This window comes from Tamandua tetradactyla, chromosome 10 (genome assembly GCF_023851605.1).
Source record: "Tamandua tetradactyla isolate mTamTet1 chromosome 10, mTamTet1.pri, whole genome shotgun sequence".
Taxonomy (NCBI): domain Eukaryota; kingdom Metazoa; phylum Chordata; class Mammalia; order Pilosa; family Myrmecophagidae; genus Tamandua; species Tamandua tetradactyla.
In genome coordinates, this window is record NC_135336.1 from 97,056,394 (window position 1) to 97,068,209 (window position 11,816).

At 40.3% G+C, this 11,816-nt stretch overlaps 1 protein-coding gene across 3 annotated transcripts in view; it reads left to right on the forward strand.

Annotated features, from left to right (window-relative positions):
- Positions 1-11,604, forward strand: part of IGSF5 (immunoglobulin superfamily member 5) — a 50,276-nt gene extending 38,672 nt beyond the window's left edge. For all 3 annotated transcript variants that reach the window (XM_077118947.1, XM_077118946.1, XM_077118945.1), the window contains one exon: positions 10,298-11,604. In XM_077118947.1, coding sequence (XP_076975062.1) covers positions 10,298-10,393 — 96 coding nt within the window. In that variant the 3' untranslated portion in view covers positions 10,394-11,604. The remainder of the gene's footprint in view (positions 1-10,297) is intronic.
- The last annotated feature ends 212 nt before the right edge of the window (positions 11,605-11,816 follow it).

Below are 11,816 nucleotides of genomic sequence, written 5' to 3' on the forward strand. Positions count from 1 at the left end.
GACTGCACCCAAGCTTTTTCTGCCTTATAAATCCTCTGTTAAATGGATTAAGGACCACCCTGATTTAATTTGACCTCATGTAAATAAGCTCTTTGAAGATTCTATTCACAAATGAGTTTGTACCTTAGCTAATAATGTCTTCAAAGGTCCTGTTTACAAAGGGGTTCACACCCACAAGAATGTGGATTAAGACTTGAACATGTCTTTGGGGGGGGCATGATTCAGTTCCCCACAAAGGCCATCAGAAAGCTGCTGCTTTGCACTGATAGGTCTTAGATCATGACAACCTTGATTTTGTAAACAGCACAGGAACTGTTGAGCATGTGCTCTTTTTCCATGCTCAGAATAGCTCTCTCATCTGCATAACCTGGTGTTCTTATTTATTGTCAGTCTTATCAGAAGGTTATGTGCTCATGAATGAAAATAGAAATATCTTCAATCCCCAGCCTTATGCTATACAAAGGCTCTACAAAGAGCATGCATATGTGCATACAGACATGGATCCTTTAGCTGGTAATCACAATTCAATTATGACAAGAAATGACATTCAACTGGCAGAGGTGAATATATAATATAAAAACAATACTATGTTTTGGATCACTGAAAGTAGTTAAATGATTCCATGTTGAATTGCCATGTCGCTCATTCATGGTTTGGGACACTTTGGTTTTCTTCAAGGGTCAACTGTTCAAATATGTCCCAAGGAAGGGGAGACCTGAAGAACCAGGATGCAATTAATGTAGTCTTTGTGATGCCCAGATTCCTGGACCCCATCCTCAGACCTCTGAGCTCAGTAGGGTTGAGATGCTACCTAAATATCTCTGCTTTTTGAATGAATTAATGTGTTTCTGACATACTGGGACTGATGGTTATTGGTTACTTTGTAGCAAGATGGAAATGGGGATGCAGAGGGGAGGGTAGCTGAAAAGGAAAAGGAGGAGGTCACCAAAGGTCGACTTGCCTACTTTACATATTCATCCCTACCCCATGGGTGCTCAATAATTAGTATTCGCCTAGAATCCTATGGTGCTCCTAACCATCTGTGCTGAAGAACCTTGGAGTTGAGGGTGCCACACTCTGGCTTCTTCTGCTTGGAATCTCATGGACATACAAAGGCTAGGGTCCAGAGACTGAGCCCTGAAGCAAGTGATGACACCCAGGGCAGGGCTGTGCCTGATGGTGGGAGGAGCTGGCAGTGCTTCTCAATTCCTCCTGCCCCACACCTTCAGTTCCAGTCTGTCTGTGACTTCTACATGCCAGCCTCCCTCCTGAGCCTGCAGGGAACCTCCCCATGCCACATCCTCATCAGGAAGCACCAAACGCGATTTTTCTTTTTGTATGCTGTGTGGCGGGGGTCACATTTCATTCTTTTTCCATGTGATATCCCATTATGGCAGCACCATTTGTTGGTGCTTTTTTTTTGCATGGGCAGGCACCGGGAATTGAGCCCAGGTCTCCCGTATAGCAGGTGAGAACTCTGCCACTGCTCCACCATCACCTGCCCCATTTGTTTGAATTTTGTTTGTTTGTTTGTTTTTCCTTTGTTTGTTTTGCTTGTTTATTCTGGGAAGTGCATGTGGCAGGAATTGAATCCAGGTCTCCCACATGGCAGGCAAGAATTCCACCACTGAACTACCCTTGCATCCCCCCATACACAGTTTTAATAAAATCCTAAACTCAAGTTGCTCAAACAGGAAACTGGAATCTTAATTTTTAGTAGGGGTTAGAAAACCTCATCTGCTTTTGTATCAACCTTCCAAAACTCCTGCTCTCTTGACATCTTTTTGATTAAATTCTGGAATACTAGACATCTGTGCTGCTGTATAGACAAGGCTGTGATGTAGAGTTGAACCTCTCTTTGTCAGAACCCTTAGTCATCTCCTGAAGTTTCGAGTACTGACAGTCATTAGAAGTCTTCAAAAAGGGGTGAGGGCTTGCTTGCCTCAGGGTTAGTATCAAAGGCAGTAGACACAGAAGGCCCACATAGGGAAGTGATGGTGGATGTAGGTCTCACTCACTTGGGTGATGCTGGGTTTTGTGCTATGGGAAGAGGTGCTCGTTCCCCAGAATGCTCAGCCCTGCTGGCTGCCCCGAGCTCCTTCCTTGTTCATCCCCATCTCCCAGTCCGTCTCCTGCCATCTCTGCCCAGAACCCTGAACTTCTTACTGGAGGTTGAGAGATGGGGCAGTCCTTGTTCCTGCCACCAGATGACAGAAGTGGAAGACGTGTTTCTGGGAACTTGTATCCTTATTTTCCCAAAGAATGCTGGTTGAATGTGGAGGTCCTCCTGATAGAAATCTTTCTCCTGGTTTCGCGATAATTCTCAAAACAGCAGTATATCAGAAGCACATTGGAAACTTGTTAAAATGCCAACTCTCGGGCCATCTTCTAGACTTTCTGGATCAGAATCTCTGGAAGATAGAGCTAAGGAATTGGGATTTTTACCATATATGCCAGCTGATCTGCTTAAAGGAAAATATTTTTGTGCCTAGCAAGAAAACATAAGAGATGTGAATGGCACCATTTCTAAGGAAAAGTCTTCTCTGAGTTCTAGGAGTTTTCTTACAATGAGCATTTGGAATTGTACCTTATGTTCCCACAATGCTGAGGTTGCCGCAGAAGCACAGAGAAGAGCCTGAGATGCTTGTGGTGGTGTCATGTCATGACAAATGTCAGATGTAAAAGGCTTGACACAGAAATAGCCACAATCTGAAGGCACTAGCATTAGGCCATGAATTTTCAAACCTCCTTTGTTTCAGATGCACACAGCTATCAATGGGAATTAAAAGCAGTAGGCTTTTTGGCTGTAGGGCATTAAATGCAAGAAATAACAGGAAGGATCAGAAGGAAAAAAGGGACCGATTTTCAACACTTACCTATGCCAAAGCATGACACCTTTTTTTCACTGATTACTTCTGTTATGACTGAATACATAGTTAGGATAAATGCAGACATTTTCTAGGCAAGAATTTCTGTGGTGAAATACAGTTAACATACGTTGGTAACTATAGTTGGAACGCATTAGGACAAAATTAATAAATAAAATTAGAAATTCTTGCTAAAAATTACACTCAGTAAAGGGAAAGGCAAGCGCCTTTTATTTTTATACTAAACCTTGGGGTTTGCAAATGTTACGCATCTTGATGAGTATTTAAAACAAATAACTCGGAGGATTCTGGAGAAGATGGTGGCTTAGTAAGACGCGCCGGTCTTAGTTCCTCCTCCAGAACAGCTACTAAGGGAGTAGAAACGATACAGAACAGCTCTCGGAGCCACGACAGAAATCAAGAAGACAGCGTACCCCATTCTGGAATGGCTGACCAGCTGGGAGAACCCGCTCTGGTGAGATTGCCGAGGGGCGCGGGCTTCCCCGGGCCGGGGCAGCAGGCGGCCGGAGTCCCTCCGTCCCTCCTTCCCGGGCCGGCTGGGAGAATTGGACAGGCGGTCCCCGCAAGTTGCAGAGGCTGGCGGCCCCCCCCATGTGTGGCCCCCCAGACCAGCTGGGAGAATTGGATTGGAGATCCCCAGGCCGCGGAGAACGGTGACCGGGGTCCCTTCCAAACATGTGGCTTCCTGGTCCGGCTGGGAACGGTACACTCCCCCGGGCCACGGCGGCTGGCGCCCTCCCACCACGCTTGGCGCCCCGGGCCGGCTAGGAGATTTGGACGGGCGCTCTCCCGGGCTGCGGCGACCGGCGACCCTCCCCGCATTCGGATCCCCGGAATGGCTGGGAGATTCGGATTGGCACTCTTCCAAGCCGCTTCGGCTGGCGAACCTCCCCCACGGTGAGAGTTTTCCAAAGTTAAAGGACCCACAGCACCTTTTACTGGTGGGACCCGCAGACAAATGAGTGCCACGAGCGCCACCTACTGGGCAGGATAAGAAAAACAGATAAGAAACAGAAAGATTTCACAGAAAAATCTTTCAACCTGTTGGGTCCAGCACCCAGGGAAATCTGATTAAATGCCCAGACGCCAGCAGAAGATAACGGATCACGCTCAGAAAATTGAAAATATGGCCCAGTCAAAGGAACAAACCAATAGTTCAAATGAGATACAGGAGCTGAGAAAACTAATGCTGAATATACGAACAGAAATGGAAAACCTCTTCAAAAATGAAATCGATAAATTGAGGGAGGACATGAAGAAGACATGGGCTGAACAAAAAGAAGAAATAGAAAAACTGAAAAAACAAATCACAGAACTTATGGAAGTGAAGGACAAAGTAGAAAAGATGGAAAAAACAATGGATACCTACAATGATAGATTTAAAGAGACAGAAGATAGAATTAGTGATTTGGAGGATGGAACATCTGAATTCCAAAAAGAAACAGAAACTATAGGGAAAAGAATGGAAAAATTTGAACAGGGGATTAGGGAACTGAAGGACAATATGAAGCACACAAATATACGTGTTGTGGGTGTCCCAGAAGGAGAAGAGAAGGGAAAAGGAGGAGAAAAACTAATGGAAGAAATTATCACTGAAAATTTCTCAACTCTTATGAAAGACCTAAAATTACAGATCCAAGAAGTGCAGCGCACCCCAAAGAGATTAGACCCAAATAGGCGTTCTCCTAGACACTTACTAGTTAGAATGTCAGAGGTCAAAGAGAAAGAGAGGATCTTGAAAGCAGCAAGAGAAAAACAATCTATCACATACAAGGGAAACCCAATAAGACTATGTGTAGATTTCTCAGCAGAAACCATGGAAGCTAGAAGACAGTGGGATGATATATTTAAATTACTAAAAGAGAAAAGCTGCCAACCAAGACTCCTATATCCAGCAAAATTGTCCTTCAAAAATGAGGGAGAAATTAAAGCATTCTAAGACAAAAAGTCACTGAGAGAATTTGTGACCAAGAGACCAGCTCTGCAAGAAATACTAAAGTGAGCACTAGAGTCAGATACAAAAAGACAGAAGAGAGAGGTATGGAGAAGAGTGTAGAAAGAAGGAAAATCAGATATGATGTACATAATACAAAAGGCAAAATGGTAGAGGAAAATATTATCCAAACAGTAATAAAACTAAATGTTAATGGACTGAATTCCCCAATCAAAAGACAGACTGGCAGAAAGGATTAAAAAACAGGATCCTTCTATATGCTGTCTACAGGAAACACATCTTAGACCCAAAGATAAACATAGGTTGAAAGTGAAAGGTTGGGAAAAGATATTTCATGCAAATAACAACCAGAAAAGAGCAGGAGTAGCTATACTAATATCCAACAAATTAGACTTCAAATGTAAAACAGTTAAAAGAGACAAAGAAGGATACTATCTACTAATAAAAGGAACAATTAAACAAGAAGACATAACAATCATAAATATTTAGGCACCGAACCGGAATGCCCCTAAATACGTGAGGAATACACTGCAAACACTGAAAAGGGAAATAGACACATATACCATAATAGTTGGAGACTTCAATTCACCACTCTCATCAATGGACAGAACATCTAGACAGAGGATCAATAAAGAAATAGAGAATCTGAATATTACTATAAATGAGTGAGACTTAACAGACATTTATAGGACATTACATCCCACAACAGCAGGATACACCTTTTTCTCAAGTGCTCATGGATCATTCTCAAAGATAGACCATATGCTGGGCCACAAAGCAAGTCTTAACAAATTTAAAAAGATTGAAATCATACACAACACTTTCTCGGATCACAAAGGAATGAAGTTGGAAATCAATAATAGGCGGAGTGCCAGAAAATTCCCAAATACGTGGAGGCTCAACAACACACTCTTAAACAACGAGTGGGTCAAGGAAGAAATTGCAAGAGAAATTAGTAAATACCTCGAGGCGAATGAAAACAAAAACACAACATATCAAAACTATGGGATGCAGCAAAGGCAGTGTTAAGAGGGAAATTTATTGCCCTAAATGTGTATATCAGAAAAGAAGAAAGGGCAAAAATTCGGGAATTAACTGTCCACTTGGAAGAACTGGAGAAAGAACAGCAAACTAATCCCAAAGCAAGCAAAAGGAAAGAAATAACAAAGATTAGAGCAGAAATAAATGAAATTGAAAACATGAAAACAATAGAGAAAATCAATAAGACCAGAAGTTGGTTCTATGAGAAAATCAATAAGATTGATGGGCCCTTAGCAAGATTGACAAAAAGAAGAAGAGAGAGGATGCAAATAAATAAGATCAGAAATGGAAGGGGAGACATAACTACTGACCTCACAGAAATAAAGGAGGTAATAACAGGATACTATGAACAACTTTACACTAATAAATACAACAATTTAGATGAAATGGACGGGTTCCTGGAAAGACATGAACAACCAACTTTGACTCAAGAAGAAATAAATGACCTCAACAAACCAATCACAAGTAAAGAAATTGAATTAGTCATTCAAAAGCTTCCTAAAAAGAAAAGTCCAGGACCAGATGGCTTCACATGTGAATTCTATCAAACATTCCAGAAAGAATTAGTGCCAACTCTCCTCAAACTCTTCAAAAAAATCGAAGTGGAGGGAAAACTACCTAATTCATTCTATGAAGCCAACATCACCCTCATACCAAAACCAGGCAAAGATATTACAAAAAAAGAAAACTACAGGCCAATCTCTCTAATGAATATAGATGCAAAAATCCTCAATAAAATTCTAGCAAATCATATCCAACAACACATTAAAAGAATTATACATCATGACCAAGTAGGATTCATCCCAGGTATGCAAGGATGGTTCAACATAAGAAAATCAATTAATGTAATACACCACATCAACAAATCAAAGCAGAAGAATCACATGATCATCAAATTGATGCAGAGAAGGCATTTGACAAGATTCAACATCCTTTCCTGTTGAAAGCACTTCAAAAGATAGGAATACAAGGGAACTTCCTTAAAATGATAGAGGGAATATATGAAAAACCCACAGCTAATATCATCCTCAATGGGGAAAAATTGAAAACTTTCCTCCTAAGATCAGGAACAAGACAAGGATGTCCACTATCACCACTATTATTCAACATCATGTTGGAGGTTCTAGCCAGAGCAATTAGATAAGAAAAAGAAATACAAGGCATCAAAATTGGAAAGGAAGAAGTAAAAATATCACTGTTTGAAGACGATATGATACTATACGTTGAAAACCCGGAAAAATCCACAACAAAACTACTAGAGCTAATAAATGAGTACAGCAAAGTAGCAGGTTACAAGATCAACATTCAAAAATCTGTAGCATTTCTATACACTAGTAATGAACAAGCTGAGGGGGAAATCAAGAAACGAATCCCATTGACAATTGCAACTAAAAGCATAAAATACCTAGGAATAAATTTAACTAAAGAGACAAAAAACCTATATAAAGAAAACTACAAAAAACTGTTAAAAGAAATCACAGAAGACCTAAATAGATGGAAGGGCATACCGTGTTCATGGATTGGAAGACTAAATATAGTTAAGATGTCAATCCTACCTAAATTGATTTACAGATTCAATGCAATACCAATCAAAATCCCAACAACTTATTTTTCAGAAATAGAAAAACCAATAAGCAAATTCATCTGGAAGGGCAGGAAAAAAAACGAAGCTGGAGGTCTCGTGCTGCCTGACTTTAAGTCATATTATGAAGCCACAGTGGTCAAAACAGCATGGTATTGGCATAAAGATAGATATATCGACCCATGGAATCGAATAGAGTGCTCAGATATATACCCTCTCATCTATGGACATTTGATCTTTGATAAGACAGTCAAGCCAACTCACCTGGGACAGAACAGTCTCTTCAATAAATCGTGCCTAGAGAACTGGATATCCATATGCAAAAGAATGAAAGAAGACCCATGTCTCACACCCTATACAAAAGTTAACTCAAAATGGATCAAAGATCTAAACATTAGGTCTAAGACCATAAAACAGTTAGAGGAAAATGTTGGGAGATATCTTATGAATCTTACAACTGGAGGGGGTTTTATGGACCTTAATCCTAAAGCAAGAACACTGAAGAAGGAAATAAATAAATGGGAGCTCCTCAAAATTAAACACTTTTGTGCATCAAAGAACTTCATCAAGAAAGTAGAAAGACAGCCTACACAATGGGAGACAATATTTGGAAATGACATATCAGATAAAGGTCTCGTATCCAGAATTCATAAAGAGATTGTTCAACTCAACAACAAAAAGACAGCCAACCCAATTACAAAATGGGAAAAAGACTTGAACAGACACCTATCAGAAGAGGAAATACAAATGGCCAAAAGGCACATGAAGAGATGCTCAATGTCCCTGGCCATTAGAGAAATGCAAATCAAAACCACAATGAGATATCATCTCACACCCACCAGAATGGCAATTATCAACAAAACAGAAAATGACAAGTGCTGGAGAGGATGCGGAGAAAGAGGCACACTTATCCACTGTTGGTGGGAATGTCAAATGGTGCAACCACTGTGGAAGGCAGTTTGGCGGTTCCTCAAAAAGCTGAATATAGAATTGCCATATGACCCAGCAATACCATTGCTGGGAATCTACTCAAAGGACTTAAGGGCAAAGACACAAATGGACATTTGCACACCAATGTTTATAGCAGCGTTATTTACAATTTCAAAGAGATGGAAACAGCCAAAATGTCCATTAGCAGAAGAGTGGCTAAACAAACTGTGGTATATACAAACAATGGAATATTATGCAGCTTTAAGACAGGATAAACTTATGAAGCATGTAATAACATGGATGGACCTAGAGAACATTATGCTGAGTGAGTCTAGCCAAAAACTTAAGGACAAATACTGTATGGTCCCACTGATGTGAACCGACATTCGAGAATAAATTTGGAATATGTCATCGGTAACAGAGTCCAGCAGGAGTTAGAAACAGAGTAAGATAATCGGTAATTGGAGCTGAAGGGATACAGACTGTGCAACAGGACTAGATACAAAAACTCAAAAATGGACAGCACAGTACTACCTAATTGTAACGTAATCATGTTAAAACACTGAATGAAGCTGTATCTGAGCTATAGGTTTTTTTTTTTTGTCTGTTTGTCTTTTTTTTTCTTTTTTTACTATTATTATTATTTTTATTTTTTTTCTCTGTATTAACATTCTATATCTTTTTCTGTTGTTTTGCTAGTTCTTTTCCTAAATTGATGCAAATGCACTAAGAAATGATGATCATGCATCTATGTGATGTAGTTAAGAATTACTGATTGCATATGTAGAATGGAATGATTTCTAAATGCTGTGTTAATTTCTTTTTTTCTTTAATTAGTAAAAAAAAAAAAACAAATAACTCTCCGTTTCCTCTCTCTTCTCTCCATGCTTTAATTTGCTGTCAGTTAATTTTTCTGGTTAGTTTTGGCAATTCCGTGTCTCTTCTTTAAGTCTGCCAGTTTTGGAGGGTGAGCATACGAACAACATGAAACCTGGATCATATCTTCCCCACTAATTGCTCCCTATTGAGCTGAACAGAAATAAATGCATGATAAATTTGGAAAACAGCAATACTTGCATGCCAGCCCACCATGAAAACAAAAGGCAAACAATGACAGCAAAAACTGCAAGCATATTCACAGCAATAGATGCAATTCTTGTGGCATGTTTCTGAAATAAATTGAAACCGTGGACCAGAGAAGTCTTCCCCAAGATTTACTGGCATTCCATTGCAATGTAAATAATTCATCCTACCCAGCTGCATTATTCAAGATGTTAAATGCAGTGTACCAAAAGAATGCAGGTTGCGGGAGGCAGTTATAGTGCCCTGGAACCTGAGCTGGCATTTCTGGAACTGGCAGGGAAAGCATGTTGCACATGTTAATAAGACAGTACTCCTAGGCAGGTGTTGGCCCTTGGGGAAGATTAAGTGGCTCTTTGGGAAGGAAGACAGCTTAGGCCATGTGAATTTTTGGTAGGACCCAGGGCCAAGCACTGCTGAAGGAGACAGGTGGGTGAACACTTTGTGGTCACGTCTCCAATACTGTTCCTCTCCTTTAGAAGAAATGTGTATTATTTAAAGAAGGCCAAATGCATTTCATATTCTTATAGAAAATTTCTCTGGGTAAAACCAAAACTTCCGTTGCAAAATTGAGAAATAAAAATCACGTATGCCTTCATAAAAACAAATATTGAGTATTTGCATTGCATCCGCTCTATGAACTTGGGAAACTTGTAGAGTATACATTATTGAAAGTAAAGAAACAAGAAAGAACATGTTTTAACTTTTTTTCTCCTCTCTTCACCCTGATTTTATCCTATCGGATGAGTGAGGAAGCTTCTCCAGTGTGCATTTGGCAGTGCTTTCAACCGATTAAATCGACCTTTTCCTTTTTGTTACCAGGAAACTGCTGCGTCTCGCCTGGCCCCAGCGACTCGTCCACATGTCTCTTTTGATATGTCCAGTCCTAAGAAGATCAGGAATGTAACTCTGGTGTAGTAAAAACTTTCCTCCAGCTCCAGTTGCCCTTGGCTGGAGAGTCACAGCACGTTGATGTCCCTTCATCCCCGCACTGAGGCTGACCTTTGCCAACGTTATGTGGAGTTGTTGTCAGAATCACTGGAACTGATATATATAGCAAGAGGAAGAATGACTTTTCCCAAGTGCTCAAATAGAATTTGAGTTTTAAAATATTTCTGGATTTGAGTGAACTCCTTGAAGTTCCTAAGTAAAGGATACAAATTCATCACAGTGATTTCCCTGTCACTCGGCACTCCTGCTTGCTAATCCAATAAATGGCACGACAAGCCTGTCTCCTACCATGATTTTGAAAACGTTTTTATTATTTTAAGTCATATAAACTGATATTTATGTGTGCTTATTACTATATGGGATATTGGTGTGTGTTAGTGAAATAGGATAAAAGTTAGGAGTTGATCAGAAATCTAAAATGGTCTGGCAAATTATAGCTCTTATTTCAAAATAAGATTAAATTCTAAAGCTGACGCATGTGTTCCTCAGTTTCTCATTAATGACTATTTACAGAGCCATTCGTTTTAATCTGCTCCCTTGTCAGGCAGGTTGTTCAGTTAGTGGTGGGCTACACTTTGTCGGGACATGCTCCACATACAACAAAGCCATGAAAGAAACTGCAAATGGGCAAAGTGGTCTTTAATAAATAAAAAAGAAATCACCAGAACTTGCATTACCCTTTCCTCTTCAGGAGGGAGTATAAGGAATCACAGTGTTTCAGTAGTTTAAGGAATCAAACATTTTCCAGGAGGGAAAACAGAAGACTTCTGTGAAAATCTGTTCTCTTCGTGTTTGTCTGTCTTTGGCTCCGGTACATTTGCCCCACTTAGAGTCAATATGAATGTTTTTAACTGAAGAATGAGACTAATGCCTTTTACACATACTTTTCTTCCCTAATGTAAATATATTCAATGAATTTCACTGCCCACCCCGCCTTCCTGTTAACCCAGACGCAGGACCGCTATCTGGCTGAACTCTGAACTGATTCCTCAACCAGTGAGTTAATTAGCCTCACTTGTGTCAAGTGCCCCTCCAGCCTAACACTGCTCTTTCCAAAGTAAAATTTGACTTTTTAAATGTGTCAAGATTTTAGTGAATTCCTAAAACTTATGAAACAAAAGATGCAAATTCATAGCGATGTTTTTCAACACTTCTGCTTGCTAATCCAATAAACAGTAAACAATATACCATATACTGCTGTGGCTTTTAAAATGTTTTTATCTTAAATCACATTCAGCCCTTGCCCCAGACCTCCTCCTGTGAGCCAACAACGGGATATAAGGGCAGGGGTGGCAGAGGGGTACCTCGTGCCACAGAGAGGGGTCTCCCCATCCTGCTCCAGCGCTGTGGCAGGTCTCTGTCCTGATTGGGCAGTACCCATATGGTCTTA